At 43.5% G+C, this 19,534-nt stretch overlaps 1 protein-coding gene and 1 long non-coding RNA gene across 4 annotated transcripts in view; one reads left to right on the forward strand and one right to left on the reverse strand.

Moving 5' to 3' along the window:
* Positions 1 to 19,534, forward strand: part of LOC144021123 (contactin-associated protein-like 4) — a 96,289-nt gene that overhangs the window by 32,035 nt on the left and 44,720 nt on the right. Inside the window, exons 1-4 of one of the 3 annotated variants that reach the window (XM_077525168.1) lie at positions 1,593 to 1,741; positions 2,912 to 3,105; positions 8,686 to 8,833; positions 9,751 to 9,963. In XM_077525168.1, coding sequence (XP_077381294.1) covers positions 3,049 to 3,105; positions 8,686 to 8,833; positions 9,751 to 9,963 — 418 coding nt within the window. In that variant the 5' untranslated portion in view covers positions 1,593 to 1,741; positions 2,912 to 3,048. Of the gene's footprint in view, positions 1 to 1,592; positions 1,742 to 2,911; positions 3,106 to 8,410; positions 8,487 to 8,685; positions 8,834 to 9,750; positions 9,964 to 19,534 lie in introns of those variants that run through there. The other 2 variants (XM_077525167.1, XM_077525174.1) reach the window with 2 other exon arrangements.
* On the reverse strand, positions 6,554 to 8,019 carry LOC144021151 (uncharacterized). Its single transcript, XR_013284061.1, has 3 exons — positions 7,606 to 8,019; positions 7,152 to 7,238; positions 6,554 to 7,070 (listed from the first exon to the last, which is right to left on the reverse strand). It is a non-coding gene; the product is annotated as an uncharacterized LOC144021151 (long non-coding RNA).

Raw genomic sequence — 19,534 nt, forward strand, 5'->3', positions numbered from 1 at the left:
GTAATAATTCTTCCGTCCGCTCAGAATCAGCTCAATTAACCAACAAGAGCTCTGTTAACAAGAGGAAAGAAGTGACATTTGAGTTCAAAATTTGGGGGAAAAAATCGGGATCCAACTTCTCACACCAAGATTACTTTTTCTCCACAAATGTAGTAGTTTGTGCTAATGTATCACAAAGTAATGTGGAGGCCTCCACCAAGGCTCATCTGTTAGCAATGGAGAAAAAAATGGCTCCCAACTTCTCACACCAAGATGACATCTTCTCCACAACTGTAGTAGTTTGTGCTAATCTATCACTATTTTGTAGACCTCCATCAAGGCTCAACTGTTCACAATCCCAACTTTTCACACCAACATTTCTTCTTCCTCTCCACAACCTCAGCAGAAGAGCACAAACCTGTGCTGATGCTAAACTCAAAATGTTCAAAAATCTATTGTATAAATAATCATGGATCCCAACTTCTCACACCATAGCTTCTTCTTCTTCTTCTTCCCTCCAGAACATTAGTAGTTATCTAAAAGCACAGCGCTCAGTAGAGCCCAGACCTGTGCCAAACATAATATTTGCAAATTGTTTTGTTTAAAAAAAGAATCATTGATCCCAATTTCTGACACCAAGATTCCTTTTTCAAAAATCACTTTAGTGGTTGCTTTTCCGCCCCTGCCAGAACATACACATAAAACTAGAATGTAACAGACCTCTGCTAAAGCCAAGCTGTTAGCAAAGGTAAACAAACTTCCCTGAGCCCAACTTCTCACTCCAAAATTACATCCCGTTTTTCTCAGCAACCTTAGTAGTTATTTTCTAGCTAGAAGCTCAGTTGATCGCAAACCTGACCTGTAGCCCCAAGATTTGTAAATGTTTTGTTTTTTGAATTGTGCAACCCAACTTCTGAGAACCTAATTCCATTTTTCAGTAATTGGTGCAGTAGCTGTTTTTATATATGTGTAATTCTGTAGGGGCATGCAAAAAATAGAATGTAACTCAGGGATCCCAACAAAATTCATTTTCTCGGAAATTGGTTCAGTAGTTGTTTATGTAATAAAACTGGAAAAAACCTAGAAAACAAGAATGTAACTCAAAGCCCCAAATTATTAAAATTTCTAAATACCCAATTTCTCACACCAACAACAACAACAACAACAACAAAAACAGTTTAGTGCATAGTTGTTGCTCTCTGTACATACTGCCGCACTACACACTTGACTTGAAAGTCACTCAGTAGAGAGCAGATCTCCGCCAACAAATTCTAACAGAAATAATCCTGAATGTCCAACTTCTCACACCAAAATCCCGCCTTTCCTAGTTTTTTGTATAATGCTGCTGCCAATCCAAATTTTGTACTTGGGGGAGGTCATTTAGTGGTGGTCGACTTCTGCTGAGAACAATCACTTTTCTTTTCTCCGTGAGGACGTTTGTGAGTGGAAAAATTAGTCTGGCGATAGAAAAACAAAAGGTCACGTGCTTTAAAGAGAATCTCGCGAGCCGTCCGTGATGCCGTCGCTTTGAAATCCAAACGTCAACGTCTGGTCGGACGAGTGATCAAACGAGATTGTCAAGCGCAGGTGATGAATGAGAATTAAAAGGTGCGTCGTGGCACCGTTCACGCGGGACCCTCGTTGGGGATTTGGCAGAGTTGCGCCGTCTGTCGACGTTATGAAGACGAATGGAAATGTGACGTGCTGCATTGAAAGCACCGCCAGCAGCCGTCTGAATTGAAAGCTGTGAAGAAGCATGAAGGTGACTTTTTGGGCCCCTTTCACGCGGCAAGTTGGCCTATCGGAGGCGTAATGGTGTATTTTCATTTTCAAAAGGGTTAGGGTCAGTTGTTTTCACCACAAAGGGGTGTAGTCAGTGAGAGTCAGATGTTACTGTAAATTTTACTCTCTGGTCGAAGCCCCTTACACGCAGGCGGCGAATTTGAATGCTGGCAAATTCATGTGTAGTCTTCAATCCCTCCATTCCTTATTGGTATTTTATATACAACCAATGTTTTGCCTGAGTTGCTAAATCAGAAGCCAGAACATTTTTGGACTTTAATCAATCGGTACCTTACACACAGGTGTCATGCCACATCTCCAAATTGATAGAATTTCTTCACGCCCCTTTTTGTTTTGATGCCTTGCACACAGATGGCGTTCCTCCTTTGTCACACTTCCAAATTCACTTGTACCCATATGTGGAATTCAGCCTCTGATACTGCATCAGACTCCTTACATGTCAACTTCAACCCCCATCTTGGTACCTTGCACACAGGTGGAAGTTTTCTGAAGCTGGCAAATTTGCTAGTTGACGTCATACCTTCCACTTCATTCTGCTTTTGATGTTACATCAAAAGCCAGAAAATTCACAGAACTCCCATCCCACATTTGGTACCTTACACACGGGCAGTGTGCCACCTCTGGTACACCTCCAAATTCATGGATTGACTTCAAACCACCCATTTTTTTTAGGGTACCTTACACACAAGTAGCATTCTACTCTTAATGGGTGTCGGTTCTTACCCGAGCATCCCCATCAGTACCTTACACACAAATGTGTTCCGCCTCTGATACTATGGTAAAACCAGCGTAATTAATGGATCAACTGTAACCGCCCCCCCAACCGTCATTGGTACCTTACACACTGAGACAAATATTACTCCGATGCTACATTGTTAGCCAGAAAATATACACATCTACTTAAAACATCCATCCCACAATCAGTACCTTACATAGGTGGCATGCCAAGTGCCAACTTCGGTCCACTCCAAATTTATGGGTTGACTTCAAGCCCCCAATCAAGTCTTGGTGCCTTACACACATTCCTCCTCTGTTACACCTCCAAACTCATGAGTTGACGTCTACCCCTCTCCTTTCCATCAGTACCTTACACACAGGCGGTGTGAAATGCTTTTTGTTTTGTCTTCAGGAGCAGGAGGTTGGTCTCCACTGGCATCCGACTCGTCTCAGTGGTTGGAGGTGGACCTCGGGGAACGGACAACCATCACGGCGGTGTCCACGCAGGGACGCTACGGTAGCTCTGATTGGCTGACATCCTACCTGCTCATGTTCAGCGATACCGGTCACAACTGGAAGCAGCACCGGTTGGAGGACAGCATCGGGGTATGTGTACGAATTCTGGAGCCCAACTTCTCACACCAAAATTATTTCACACAAACGGTATACACATGTATGTCAAACGAGTGTGACCTCTGCCAGGGCAGAAGAAATATATATATATTGCAGTCCAATGTCTTACATCAAAATTATGTCTTCTTTGTGTTTATTGGAAGTCAGTTAATAATTTTTTAAAAATAATTTCAATAGCCAAAACCAATTGGCTTACAAATGTAAAAAATAAAAAGTTTGATACCCTACTTCTCACACCAAAATTAATTCTCCTTCTCCACGAGGTTTCTTTGAAATCAATTTAATATTGTTATTTTTTTTTTTTGTGGCAACGTCGACCTCCGCCAAGGCCAAATTGTTATCAATTTTTTTTTTTTTTAAATGCTTTATATCCAACTTCTCATAGCAAAATGCATATTTCATCATCGAGATTATCTAAAATTGATTTATTAGTTTTAAAAACAAAACCTAATTTTGCAGATGACAAATGTTTAAAAACAATCTTGGATCCCCAACTTCTTACACCAAAATGCTTTGCCTTCTTCACAAAGTTTATTGGAAAATGGTCTAGTTGCATATAAAACACGCTTGCATATAAAAGTAGAAAGTCACTTAATAGAGTGCGGACGTCCGGCAAAATTCTGGAACCCAACTTCTCAAACCTAACTTCTTGTTTGATGTCACTCAGTGGAGTGCAGACCACCAAGATCCAGCTCTTAAAAAATATTAAAAATATAGCTCGTGACGTTAGCCATCTGAGGCAACAAGGCTAGCCAGATCAAAATGTAGAGGCAAAAATGTACCTGAGGTAATAAATCGTAGTCATCCTTGAGCTATAAAACCAGCAGCAATTCGATCAGTCCATCTTGCCGAGATAATCGCATTTATCACGAGTGTTTTGACTGCTCGTTAATATTGCATGCAGAGCGGAGTATGAGCTTCTGCTGCTGCTGCTGCTGCTGCTGACGTGGAAAACTTGTTGCCGTTTCTGAGCCACCCGGTGTCGGTACCATATGTGTTCGGCCTGCCAGATCCATTCGGGGGCCTTCGCGTCTGGTCGGCGCTTGCTGATGACGTCAGTACAGCAAGCGAGCAGTGTCAAATGTGTTCACGTTGGTTTGGTGTCCGAATTTTGCGGTTCACGTATCACAATACATCACAAAAACAGTCGTAATGATTATAGGAACACATTAGCACGTCAACTGACAATATTTCGTCCCATCGCAGTTTTACTTTTTTGCATTTATGTGCTATTTTACCTCCATTTTTTATATTTATTTTATCTAATGTATTTTTTCAATCTATTTCATTATTTAGTCAATCTTAAAGTATCATGCTTTTATACTTACGTTTATTTACGTTTTGCAATCTCAGCCCATACATTTTGTTATTTAAATGACATCTTTAATATTTTCTTGCCAATGTCACCTCAGAGGTGACACTGCACTATGAGTTGCGGAGGGTCGTGCGTATTGCAGAAAATAATTACCATGATGGTGATAATAAAATGATGGAATTATTGCCTGAGATGTGACATTTCCTCACCAATATGTTCTGTACTCAGCCTCAGGTTATTAGGTAACTACGAATTTATTTGTAACCTTCATGTGTGTGCATGTGTGTCTCATGGACTATTGATATAAATATTAATCAAAGGTAATGGCCTACTACCGTAAAGTCGAAACTCATAAGTTAACTTCATCAACTACAGTAGCACATTTTACTTTTTCTTTAAAGATGTCAAATGCATTAACAAATCAATGAATGACACATGAATGAATGAATGAATGCACAACTTTTCTTTATATGTTCAGTATTTTTTTTCTTCCACAAAACAACAACAACAAACAAGTCTGAAAGGGTTTCACGGCAAACCTTTAATCCTAGACAAGGGAAGACGAGAGATCAATAGGTCGCTTGCACATGTCGTCACTTCCGCCTCGGATTTCTCGTAGTCGCCATGCTGGGTGGCCTCCATTTACGTAGCGATTCGGTCTAACACGTATCTATCACGTTTGTTTTCTGCGTTTAAATGGTACATTGTTGCTGCATCGTTGGCTGTTCGAACAAAGCCAAGGGGGAAAATGGTCGGTCTTTTTTCCGAATTCCGAAAATAATTAGGAACCAGGGCCTGGAGACAGAGGAGTGCGGACTCCGGAGGGAAGTCGTTATTTTGGGCTCGTGTGTGCAGCGATCACTTTGTGAGCGGTAAGCTTGTTTACCTTTATTTAATGCATGAGGATTAATAACGTTTCGACCGCCCATATATGGGCAAGTTGCTTATGTTTTGGATTCATGAGCAAGCAAGTTCGGTTGTACAAGCTGGCTAGCGGACGTTAGCCGAAAGCTAACATCGAACATTTTCACCCAAGTAGTGCCAGTGCAAAGTGTTTACTGCTGAAATTGGATTGATTAGTCTTGGGCTTTTAATGCCGATAACATGTTTTTTGGTGGCAAAATGTAAACTTGGAAAAAAAAGAGACAGAAGGGGCTGATGCAAGAAAACAGACCCCCGGTAGCCTACACATCATGCTAAAGAACTTATTCACGGCCACCCTACTGCGGTAAAATAACCAGTCTTTCCATATTTTATTTGTTTATATATTTGTTTATTTTAACAGGTCGCCCTGCGCCCGTTTTTCTGTCCAATCATCCCGACTGGGCTCCAACATTAAAGTTGGGTCCCAAGTTACAACATCTATGTCTCAGCCCAGTCGGTGCCAAGATATGAACGTGCACAGGAGAGACAAGCAAAGAAAAGACGACTCGAAGTGGCAGATTGTTGCAGTTATGCAGCCAGATGGCTCCAGTAACCTGTACCCTCAAGTACTGCTGACATCATTGACTCTGGTATGCCACTCAGCATTCATTACATGATATATTGTATGCATGAGTGAATGTATGTGTTTGTTTGTGTGTGTACACGCACCTTATATTTTAGAGACATTTGGAAGTGTTTATAGAAATAAGTATTTGCCTGTAGCAATTTTCATACATTAAAAAATGCAACAAAATGTGTACATTTCTTTTACACTGACAAAAAAACTATACTACTTTACTATATTAAACCTATTACTGGTACCGTATTTTTTTGTGATTTTTTCTTTATTTTTTTCTTTAGGGATCTCATGCCACACCGACTTGATCGCCAATGACATGATGGAAACGAAGGCGAGCATCAAAGCATTGGAGGAGGACAACATGCGACTGTTTGTTTGGCGCTAATAAAGGCAGCGTTTATACAAATTCTATTGTTGGGTTTGTTTACAAAGCTATACATAATACAAATGACAGGATTTGACTCAATGTGCAATATGGTCCCTCTTAAAGTAATGGCATAAATCTCTATTATTTCTAAAAGCACAAAAAATGAAGTGAATAATGATTAGATGTAGTAATTTCAGGGTTAAAAATTGAACTGTTAATTAACGTAGTTTATTTTAGCACAGGTGCCTACCATCCTGAGATGACGGTATGATGTAATGTTGATGGGGTACGCAATGACTTTCATTATACTATGTACAGAGGAAAAAGTTGCTCTCTTTTAAATTTGTTTAATGTAAGACAAGTACCAGTACTGTGTTACAGTTTTCCCAATAATCCTTGTTTCACACTTGTCACAAAACCACTGTCCTTTTGGCAGTCTAGATTGGCACACTTCAAGTGATATCATTTGATTTTACAATCTGCTGCAGCACAAAAAACTACTTTATTCCGCATCTTTGAAGTACATGAGCAAGTGGTAGGTGACAGCGGCTGAGCAGGAACACTGGAAGTCCACTGCTGATCTAGTAAATGCTCTCCCGAGCAGTTCAGGTAAGGAGGGGATTTTGGGAAAAAAAAACTCTGGCTTTTCCAACTGGCCAAAACGAGCGATCTGGGTGGACTCGCTCAATCACACTTTGTCCACGCCACAAAGTCGCAGAAGTCCGTCCAGTTAAACTCATCTGTGCCTGAATCTGAAAATATTACAAACATTGTAATGAAAATATGAAACATAGAATTAAATAAGAAACTACAAAAAGTAAAGCCATACATACCTGGTAATACTATTGGAGTTGTCGTGACAAGTGATGGGAATTGTTGCCATCTGGCACCAGACAGAAATTGGGTGTTGTGACAGCCTCCTTAACCGTGAGATCATAAGAAAAGCTGTCAGTATGCTCAGTAGTTACCATGAACACGTTTTATTGTACTGGAAACTGAAACTAAAAATACGTCCTCTGAGAGTGGTTAACCTTAACCATTTAGAATAAGTTGATTAAGTAACATGTAACTAGTGAAAGGGTAGCATTAAATTTAATTAAGCCACGGGGAGGCTGTGCAGTTACTTTTTATTCTTATACGCTCTGCCATATTTGCCTGTTATAAAATTGTTAGAAAAAACACATCAGGTAAACCCAGCTGTGCATGTAAACACAATGATAACAGGAAGCCTGAGAACAAATCAACATTTTTGTGTGCAGAATTACCAACACCATGTGGTTTACTTACGTGCAACAGCAACCGTTTCTTCTGATGCGATGTTAAAGTTTACACTCTGTATCCACCCGCTTACAAAATAATTGTAAGCCTCCAGGGATTTGTTGGCGTGTTATGGAGCATGTTGTCAACACGAGGTAGGGAAAGATGTCCAGAGATGTCACATTTGGCCAGCAAGCTTTCTCCGTCAAAAAAAAATCACCCTTGGTCAGGACGTAATTAGGATCAATCCCGCCACACAGAGACACCTTCTGCCTGTATCGTTGTTTTTGATCTTCCGGTAAATCGTGAAAATACTGCGAAAATTACATCAGGTTGATAAGCTCTACCGTGTAACTCGCGAGTGTACCTTGTGAACCGGCGGACACCCAATATGGCGCCCGAAGGAAAAACTCCCATGATGCATTACGATGTGCAAGCGACCTATACATTAGAATAGCCACGGTGAGATGTAATTGATTGATGATGATTGATGAATGATTTTGACGCGTTACGAATCCTTGCCTTTTGGGTCGCCGAACAGTTTGATCCAGTAGTGCGGCTGTGATAAGTCCCATTAGATAAATAATAATAAATTTCTTCGTAAAAAGCGTCAATGTTTTCCCTCCAACGACTGGAAAGTTGCCTCACCAATCACAATCGTCGACATCTCAGCCAATCCTGTAGCGTAAAACGTCTCAGCCAATCCTGTAGCGTAACGTCATCTGTAGGCGAAGGACCCCGAATGGATCTGGCAGGCCGAATACATATGCACCATTTAGCTGTCCGCTAACATGCCCGAGCGGACCGCAGCGCAGCCGTAGTCTAAATTAAAACGTCCGGCGTGCTGCCTGATTAAAAATGCAGCAAGACAGATGCACCAGATGATGATGATAAAAAAGAAGGCAGCCGAGGTATTATGCTGCGGGTAGCGAGATTGGTTATTTTGTGGAACAGTAAATTGTACACTGGAGAATATGCGGGCAAAAGTATCGGAACACCAAATTGAAGGAACTGTGGAGCTTGGACAAACGTTTTAGGACACCCACATGAAGTGAAAAAGTGAAACAAAATGTGGACAAAAGTGTAAACAAAGTCTTTTATCATCCTCAGTCTTTTTCAGGCAACATCAACGCAGACAGCGTGGTTCAGCACAAGTTGCAGCAGTCGGCCATCGCTCGCTTTCTGCGTCTGCTTCCCGTGGGCTGGAACCCCGGCGGGCGCATTGGACTGCGGCTGGAGGTCTACGGCTGTCCTTACAGTGAGTCGTCCGCCTCCGCTCGTTAGGAGAGACGCCAGAGGACCATCAGGCTTTCATGTGGGAAGATAAAAACATCACATCGCACCTCATCCTCCTCTCATTTGAGTGTTTGTTTTATTTTCCTGGCTGTTTTGCAGTGGCAGACGCACAGTCGGGCTTTTCATTCTCACCTCGCTCTCTTACCAAGATACAGCACCAACGACATATTTTATTGAAGGGAAAGCCATAAGGCAAACAATTTAGGGTTTCAGGCCAGGTTAGCGTTTCAAACAAGAGTTAGCATTTTAAATTAACCTTCCTAATATTCTTGGGGTCAATTTGATCCAAAGGGTCAAACGTGGTAGAATTTTTAGAATTTTTGAGGACAACAGGAGGGTTAAAGTAAGGCTTCAAAACAGGATTTGGGTTTCAAAATTAGGCTTTCAAAACAGGGCTAAGGTTTCAAAGCAGGGTTGGAACAGGATCAAGGTTTCAAGTCATGGCTAATCACAGGTTTCAAGACAGTATTAGGATTTCAAATGAGTATTTGGGTTTCAAATGAGCGTTTCAATCCCGAGTGTTTCAAGCAAAGGTTAGACAGGTTAGAAATTCAAGTTTTAGACCATGGTTAGATTTTCAAAGTAAGGTTTCAAGGCAGGTTTAGGGTTTTAATTAGGGTTTCTAGACAGAGCTATGGTTTCAAGACATGTTTATGGGTTGTAATTAGGGTTTCAATAATGACTGGAGTTTAAAAGTAGGGTTTCAAGAAAGGATTAGGGTTTCAAGTCAGGGTTAGGGTTTCAAATTAGGGTATCAAGCCTAGTTTTAGTTGTAGAGCGTCTTGTTTTTCATAAGAGCAAACTGCTGTCAGTGCTCTTTGATGATGACAGAACTTCCACTCGTAATTGACGGCCTTCTTCCTGCCTTGCGCTCGTCAGCCTCCGACGTGATGTCGCTGGACGGAGAGAGCGACGCGGTGGCGTACTCGTGGAGTCAGGAGAAGGAGGATGAGGAGCAGGAGGTGTCGTTCAAGTTCAAGAGTCTGAAGAATTGCGGGATGCTGCTTCACGCTCGAGGAGTCTCAGGACTCGGACTCAGTGTGGAGCTCAAGGCGGGAAAAGTGCTCATGGCCGTCACGGGACACCAACAAGGTAACAACATGCTTACTACCAAAACCTTCACGGGGCTTTGAAGTGTTAGGTTACACATTTCAAGGTAGGGTTGTATGAGTTTTGGAAAGTTACGAACGGACGAAGCTTTAATATCCTCTGTGTGTGTTCAGCTGTAATTGTTGAAAGTCATAAGATGATGATAAAAGATACATTTACACACTTTCATTTCCTACTTTTGTCATTAGCTTGGAGCGCTCAAGTGAAACTTGAGAAGAATATTTCATATTCACTCCTCATGTGCATTATTCACTCAGAAGCAATAATCTTCTCTTTGTCTGCTTTTGGCTGAAACTTCACATTTCCTCTGCTGATAAACTTCTCCTTTGACTTTCATGGGTGCATCCTTCCTTTTTGACTTGATAGTTTTTCTTCTCTTTTGATTTTCCTAATGAACTCTATCTTCACGTGTCTCGTCTTTCGCTCTATAGCAACAAATCAAAATATTTACAATCATTTCAATAGAAAGACACAAAATTGGAAATATGTACTCAACATATGATTAAGAACAGGAACCAATTATGCAACACAACTACTAATCACAACAACTAAACTATTACTACGTCAACTACTCCTACAATCACAATAATGACAACACTACATCTATCACTACCAGTACTAATACTACAGCTATTACTACTACTACTACTAGCTATTACAACTACTAATTGTACTCCTACTAATACTACTTATATGACTACCACAACTACTAATACTATTTCTCCTACTACACATTCTAGTAACACTCCGTCTCCTGGTACTACATTTACTAATACCACTGCTAATATTAATCCTTCTAGGACTAATAATTAACTACTATACTATTACAACGCTTGCCAATGCTTCTATAGCCAAATACTACTAATCCTACTAGTAATAGTACTACGACTACCACCACCACCATACTACTAATACTTCTCTACTTACACTACTAAAGCTACTACTAATAATATTACTAATACTTAAAAATAAAATAAATTGTACGTTATTATTAATGCTAATACCCTATACTTGCACTACCAACACTTCTAGTACTATTACAACTCTTCCTCCCCTTCCTCCTACTATCCACACTCACAATCACACATTCAGAGCGCCCAATGAACCTGCCGTGCATGTCTTTGGAATGTGGGAGGAGACTGGAGTGCCCGGAGAAAACCCACGCAGGCACGGGGAGAACATGCAAATAAATAAATAAATAAATGAAAAGGCATTCTGCTTCTGAAATGCTATTTTTTAGGGATGGGCAAGTATCGATTCCAGGTATCGGTATCAGATGATACCGGCCTTATTTTACGGAATCGGTTCTCGTGACGGTGGCCAATATCTGTACTGGCCGCCCTCTTTTGGTTATTTTACGATCAGGAACTAGAAATCAGAAATGAAAGGAATAGAAATAGGAATATCGTGCAGTTTTAAGGAAAAATACTATATTGAAATATATAGGTCTTTCTTTAAAATGATTTGTCATTTTTGGGGTTGGGGGGGGTGGATTTTATGTACTAGTGGTATCAGTATTTGGTATCGATTTGGTGACTACTCAAGAGTTGAGTATCTGTATGGTCTGAAGAAAGATGATATTGAACGTCATTATTATACTATACTACTGCTACTACTATTAATAAAAATAATAATAGTAATAATAATAATAATAATAATAGAAAACAGTATCTTAGTTGTTTATTTCCTGGAAGTATGATGAGTAGTAAAAATAGTTGTTGCATTATTATTGAGTTGTTTTTATCTGTTTTATTCTTGTCTGAACCTTCTGAAAAGTATTCAATGAAATTTTTATTATTATTATTATTATTATTATATAATGCAATACTAGGGACCACAAATACGGGTACTAGTGTTATAGGTTTAAATGAGTTTTAATCATATTAAAAGTAGTACATACTGTATTTTTGTATTACTATTATTACTTCTATTTTTCCTATTACTAATACTAAGACATGATGATGATGATAATAATAATAATAATAATAATTAATAATAATACAATGAAATTCATCCCAATACAAAAGCTGTATGAAAATTTATGGCCGCCTCATATTGTCATCTGTTTGTAATACGTTTTTTCAATTTATGCAGTTGGTGTCACTCAAAAGCGAATCTTGTTATCACGCTTCACTGACTAAATAAGATATTTATTCCCCGGATTGTAAATAAGTTGTTGACAGGAAGACAAACTCCCGCCTCCTCATTTTGGGATGAAGATGTTTTTGTCCATCATCTTCCTCCTCGCCCTCCCGCGACACCACCGGATGCATTTTTAACGAGTGCGTTGGGTTTCTCCTGGAACTTTTCCTTCCTTCGTTCTCCCCGCAGAGCTGGACCGCGGGGAGCTTGGCCCCGCTAATTTGGAGCCGCCAACGCTCATCTAAGATTTATAACGTCTCACGTTTGGCGTGAACGGCGGAAAATTTGGCTTTGCATCTCAACTTTTTTTCCTCTTGTGATGATGATGATGAAGATGAGATAAGACAACCCGGCTTTGAACCCCCTGCTGGGAGACAACAATGTCTTCAGAATACACAAAACTTTTCTTGCAACCTTTTTGATGTCTTGTCAGAAAGTTGTTCTTGTGTTTTGTCTGTTTTAGCACTCTAACCACACAGATCACAAATAGTTGACTAGACTCATCGTAAAACCGCACCATTTCAAAACTGGCACACAGGAATTTTTATTATTATTGTTTTGAATCTGTTCCAGTACTGATGACAAATCATCTTGACACTAGGGATTTAACGCTATCCAAACATCACGATACGAAAAATATCGCGATATGACCCTCATGATACAATAATTATTGCGATATTGTGGGGAGGTTGGCGATGTAAAAAATAGCTAACGATACTCTATAAAATCTCCTCATACTGTTAAAAAAAAGCTCATATTGGGAAAAAGGACAATATTGTGTTTTTGTTATATATAATAACAGCAGTGACAAAGAAAGATGTCAGGTTATTGCCGTGCTCATATTGGCTTAGCAGCGCAAAGTATCATTGTCTATATAATTCACAATGCTGTGTTCGGCTGAAGCGGATGAAAAGTAATGTTTTTGATATTATAATGATGTTATAACATATTTACTAGGGGTGTCACGATTCGCCAACTCCACGATTCGATTTAAATTTCGATTTTGGGGTCACGATTCGATTTTTTTTTTTTTTTTTTTCTCCGCTCCCCCACTTTATAACACAGAGGCATATGCTTCTGTAGGCTAAGGCTAGTCTATGATCATTGGTTCTATTCATTGTACAGTAAATCTTATTTCAAAAGATCGGCTACATATAGGTTGTTATGTGCCGTGAGGCAAAGCAAGGCCAGGACCCAGGATGCAGAGTGAGAGACAAAGTCCACAGTTTATTGTTCACAAAAGTATCAACAGAAAATCACCTTGCTCAGGGAAAAAGTTCTAGAAAACAAAGTAGCAACCAAAAATCACCTTGTTCAGGGATGAAGAAACACTAAAGCGCAAAGTAGCAACATAAAACACTAGGGACCAAAGTAGCAACATAAAGAGCCGTCTTAATAGACCGGTAGAACGAGAAACAAAAACCACTACAAGCCGGAGACCAGGGACTAGAACACAACACGGGTGTGGCAGGAGGAGACAAGCAAACGTAGCAGGTATAGCAAGGGAATGTTCCGGCACAGAACCAAAGGAGGGGCTGGTTAAATAGGTTGTTGGCTCATCAGGCTGATGAGCCTCAGGTGTGGGAGCAGGCCTCTGCCTGCGAGGTTGGCGCCGCCTCCTGCCACACTCTGGAACTGCTAGAGAGACAACAGAACCATCACAGTACCCCCCCCCTAACGAACGCCACCCGGCGTTCGACCAGGCTTATCAGGGTTACGGGCATAGAACTCACGCAGCAGTTGCGGGTCCAAAATGAGGGCACGTGAGATCCAGGAGCGGTCCTCCGGGCCGTACCCCTCCCAGTCGACGAGATACTGGAACCCCCTGCCCCGCCTGCGGACATCAAGGATGCGATTCACGGTGTATGCAGGGTGTCCATCAACGATCCGGGGAGGAGGTGGCGGTGGGGCGGGTGGCTGGAGGGGGCTATCCACGACCGGTTTCAGAAGAGACACGTGGAAAACGGGGTGGATCCTGAGGGATGACGGGAGCCGGAGTCGGACAGCATTCGGGTTGATGATCTTGTCAATGGGAAAAGGGCCAATGAAGCGTGGAGCCATTTTGCGGGAGTCCACTTGAAGGGGCAGGTCACGTGCGGAAAGCCAGACACGCTGTCCCACTTGGTAGTCGGGGGCTGGGGTTCTCCTCCGGTCAGCCAGGCGTCGGTTGCGCTCCGCTGTCCTGGACAGCGCTGCTCGAGCCTCCCTCCAGACTCGTCTGGCACGGCGGAAGTGGGCATGGATGGACGGGACGGCAACCTCGGACTCCTGGCTGGGAAACAGAGGGGGTTGGTAGCCCGAGGTCACCTTAAATGGGGACATGCCTGTGGCAGTGCTGATCAGTGTGTTATGCGCGTATTCCACCCATGGGAGGTGCGCGGACCAGGAGGCAGGAAGGCGTGAGGCTACGCAGCGCAGAGCTGTTTCCAGGTCTTGATTTGCACGCTCCGTCTGACCGTTGGTTTGGGGGTGGTAGCCGGAGGAGAGACTGGGAGAGATCCCTAGTGCCCGACAGAAAGCCTTCCAGACTTGAGAGGTGAATTGTGGACCCCTGTCCGACACGATGTCTGTGGGGATTCCGTGGAGCCTGAATACATGTTGGACCAATAGGTTAGCAGTCTCCAAGGCGGTGGGGAGTTTTGGGAGGGGGACATAATGAACTGACTTGGAGAATCTGTCGACGATGGTAAGGATTGTGTCATTGCCCTCGGATGGGGGAAGTCCCGTGACGAAATCCACCGCGATATGCGACCATGGCCGAGAGGGGATGGGCAAGGGGCGTAATAGGCCTGCCGGGGCTTGATGAGAAGGTTTATTGCGGGCGCAAACTGAGCATGACGCAACAAAAGCCCGAACATCGGCAGCCATGGTTGGCCACCAGAAGCGCTGTTGGATCAGGGAGAGTGTCCGGTGGATCCCAGGGTGGCAAGCGATTCTTGAGGTATGCCCCCAGAGGAGCACAGGAGTCTTGGCGGCAGGTGGCACGAACAGTTTCCCTGGAGGACATTCATTTGGAACTGGTTGGTTGTCAAGTGCCTCCTGAACTTTCTTCTCCACTCGCCACCGCATCGCCCCGACCACACACTCAGGGGAGAGGATCGTGCTTGAGTCCCTCTCTTCCTCTCCAGAGGCGAACTGCCGGGAGAGGGCGTCAGGTTTCAGGTTTCGGGAGCCGGGGCGGTAGGTGAGGGTGAAGTTGAAGCGTCCGAGGAAGAGAGCCCAACGAGCTTGACGAGAGTTCAGTCGTTTGGCGGTGCGAAGATAGGACAAGTTCTTGTGGTCCGTCCAAACAATGAAGGGATGAGTTGCACCCTCCAGCCAATGCCGCCATTCTTGGAGGGCTAGGACCACTGCCAGGAGTTCGCGGTTGCCCACATCATAGTTGCGCTCCGCCGGGGAAAGCCGGCGGGAGAAGTAAGCACAGGGGTGTAGTTTTTGGTCCGCAGGCAGGCGCTGAGAGAGGACGGCCCCCACTCCTGAATCTGACGCATCCACCTCTACCACAAACTGCTGCTCGGGATCTGGGTGGGCGAGAACAGGGGCATTAACAAAGAGTTCTTTCAGATGGTTAAAAGCACATTGAGCATCACCAGACCACACGAAGCGAAGCTTGTTTGAGGTCAAACACGTGAGAGGAGCAGCTATACTACTATAGTTTCGGATAAATCTCCTATAGAAGTTAGCGAACCCAAGGAAACGTTGCAGCTGCTTCCGATTGGTAGGCAGAGGCCAATTTTTAACCGCTTCGATTTTAGAGGGATCGGCCCTGAGCCGCCCCTTTTCTATCACATAGCCCAGGAAATTAACAGTGGAAACATGAAATTCACATTTCTCAACTTTAACATACAGTTTGTTTTCTAGTAACCTCCGCAGGACATCTCTTACGTGCCCCACATGCTCTTCATGTGATCGAGAAAAGATGAGAATATCGTCTAGATATGCAAAAACATTCTTATCGAGCAGGTCTCTGAGTACATCATTCACAAATGACTGGAATGTTGCTGGAGCGTTTGTGAGCCCAAAGGGCATGACCAAATACTCAAAATGTCCCAAATGGGTATTGAAGGCAGTTTTCCACTCGTCGCCGTCGCGTATCCTTACCAGGTGGTAGGCGTTTCGGAGGTCCAATTTGGTGAACACCATTGCATTGTGGAGAGGGCTGAATGCAGCGTCCAGGAGCGGCAGAGGGTACTTGTTTTTAACTGTGATGGTGTTTAAGCCAGTGTAGTCAATGCAAGGACGCAGAGTTTTATCCTTCTTTTCCACAAAGAAAAACCCTGCGCCTAATGGAGATGAAGACGGTCTTATAAGTCCTGCAGCTAATGAGTCGGTGATGTATTTTTCCATTGCTTCCCGTTCGGGTTTGGTTAAGTTGTATAGTCTGTGTGTTGGGAGTGGAGCCCCAGGGAGCAGTTCTATAACACAGTCATAGGGTCTATGTGGGGGAAGGGAGCACGCCAAGTCCTTTCTGAAAACTGCCTTTAAATCGTGGTATTCACTGGGGACGTTACTTAGGTCAATATCTTTTGAGTAGTGGGGAGAGTTAGGACCCCTGGCAGGTAGGGCTGACTTTAGACAGTGGGCATGGCAATAGTTGCTCCAGTTCCGAATTGTGCCTGTGGACCAGTCTATGTGGGGGTTATGCAGCTTCAACCAGGGAATCCCTAGAATTGCGGTGTTGAGGGGGGAGGAAATCACATAGAACTCAATTACTTCATGATGGTTACTAGAGAGTGTCAGTTTAATGGGTGTGGTTCTGTGTGTAACCCTTTCTAGAAGCCTCCCGTCGACTGCAAGAACTTTCTTGGGGGAGGTCAGTGGAGTCAGGGAAAGATTGTTGTTTTTAACATAGTCAATGTCTATGAAGTTGTCATCGGCTCCGGAGTCTATCAGCACCTGGACAGGTAACGAGCAAAGTGTCGTGTGAATCATACCTGGTACCTGTATTTGGGAGGACGAGGGGGAAGATATTCGGCTCACCAGTGCCTCCCTTCCTACTGGTGAGCCCCGGCTTTTGGCAACTCGGGGCAGCTTGCCAAGAAGTGGCCACCCTGTCCGCAGTACAGGCACAGTCGGCTCCTCATGCGTCGCTGTCGTTCGACAGGGGTGAGTCGAGCCCTGCCCAACTCCATGGGCTCGTCGCGAGGTGTCGTGCTGGAATGCAGTTCAGGAGCGGTGCTCGGAGATGAGGCGGTGGAGTTCCCCATGACGGTTGAGCTGGACGGTGAGAAAGTTGACGAGCGACGAGCCATGTCCATCTTCCTCTCCCGCCGTCTCTCCCTGAGCCGATTGTCCATCCGTGTTGCTAATGTAATAAGGTCATTTAGTGAGTTACATTCATCCCTTAAAGCCAACTCATCCTTTATCTCCCCAGCGAGCCCCTTTTGAAAAATTGTTTGTAGCTCAGAGTCCCCCCATCCGCTACTGGCTGCCAGAACCTGGAAAGTTAATGCATATTGAGAGACCGAGTGGCTACCTTGACGCAGATCCAGCAACTGGCCAACTGCTTCCTTGCCTCGCACCGGGTGATCAAAAATGCGTTTCATTTCTCCGGTAAACTGTTCATAATCATTTAGCACTGCCGATCCTTGTTCTGTGATTGCCAAGGCCCAAGCGGCCGCTTGTCCTGATAACAGACTCATAATGAAAGCGATTTTTGACTGGGCAGTAGCATAAGTACTGGGTTGCTGGTTAAACACTAATCTACATTGTAGCAAAAACTGAGCACATGTGCCTAAGTCTCCAGAATACCTAGCAGGAATCGGAATAAATGGCTCTCTGGAAGAAGACGGCTGGGAGGCTGGAGGGGTTGCCGCCGATTGAGAGGGCGAGCAACCAGAGGAGCTGGACGACGGCAGTTGGTGACTCATGGCTGCCATCTGCTTGTTCAGCTGGTCCACACTGGTGGTGAGTTGCTGTAGATGGTCCATCACTTGTTGCAGGGTTGATTGGTGTTGTCCAACAAGTGCTCCTTGTGCCGAAAGCGCACTCCTTAAGCGCTCTGACTCTGCTGGGTCCATTATGGCCGGAACATTCTGTTATGTGCCGTGAGGCAAAGCAAGGCCAGGACCCAGGATGCAGAGTGAGAGACAAAGTCCACAGTTTATTGTTCACAAAAGTATCAACAGAAAATCACCTTGCTCAGGGAAAAAGTTCTAGAAAACAAAGTAGCAACCAAAAATCACCTTGTTCAGGGATGAAGAAACACTAAAGCGCAAAGTAGCAACATAAAACACTAGGGACCAAAGTAGCAACATAAAGAGCCGTCTTAATAGACCGGTAGAACGAGAAACAAAAACCACTACAAGCCGGAGACCAGGGACTAGAACACAACACGGGTGTGGCAGGAGGAGACAAGCAAACGTAGCAGGTATAGCAAGGGAATGTTCCGGCACAGAACCAAAGGAGGGGCTGGTTAAATAGGTTGTTGGCTCATCAGGCTGATGAGCCTCAGGTGTGGGAGCAGGCCTCTGCCTGCGAGGTTGGCGCCGCCTCCTGCCACACTCTGGAACTGCTAGAGAGACAACAGAACCATCACATAGGTGATGCAATTTCCATATTATTTTTGTGTAAATTTATGTAATATATGATAATTGACATTAGGCAGGAATGATCAAATTCAAAGAATTTATTTACAATATAAAGTTAACCGTCTTGTTCTTACTGAAGTGTAAAATAAAAAATAAAAAAACAAAAACAAAAAGTCACAGTGGGTGCCTGCCATCTATTGACTGTTTTTGGTTACAACAGTGTGCTGTGCGTTCCTCTTAAAATAATGTGCAATGTGCAACAACAACAAAAAATATATTGTATCCAAAGTCATGGAACAAATACAGCCTGAACAAACTATATCCCAACATTTACAGTTGCTGGGCATACTGTAGCGTGGTTCAAGTACACTAATTAAATGTTTGAATCCAGCGTTTTCCAAGGCTGCAGGTCTGCTGCTATAAATAGACCTATGGATCTGGCGTTTCGCGCGAGCTGAAGTGTGTGGAAGTTTCACTGTAAATGAGGATGAAATAGTTGGTTGGACCGTTGTTTTCCCACTTCTAGTTGAATTTGATAAATCTAAATCTTTGTGATGCCTGCGTAAATGTCCCGTCATGTTTGTCGTGTTTCCCGTTGTTACGGCTGGCGGCTCGGGCCATTCAGTTTGAATGCGCCAGCGCGACACTCTGATTGGAGGACTGTGCCAGCGCGACACTCCGATTGGACGACTGTGCCAGCGCGACACTCCGATTGGACGACTGTGCCAGCGCGACGCTATTGTGTATCCGTGTATTATACCCCTATTAGTTATTGTTTCTCCTCCGTTCTGTCAGTTCTGTCAAATGCGGTTATTATTTGTTCACCTTCCACTTTCACTCCCTTGTCAAACCCCTGCCTGAAATTTCAATTAAAACTACTC

This window comes from Festucalex cinctus, chromosome 1 (genome assembly GCF_051991245.1).
Source record: "Festucalex cinctus isolate MCC-2025b chromosome 1, RoL_Fcin_1.0, whole genome shotgun sequence".
Taxonomy (NCBI): domain Eukaryota; kingdom Metazoa; phylum Chordata; class Actinopteri; order Syngnathiformes; family Syngnathidae; genus Festucalex; species Festucalex cinctus.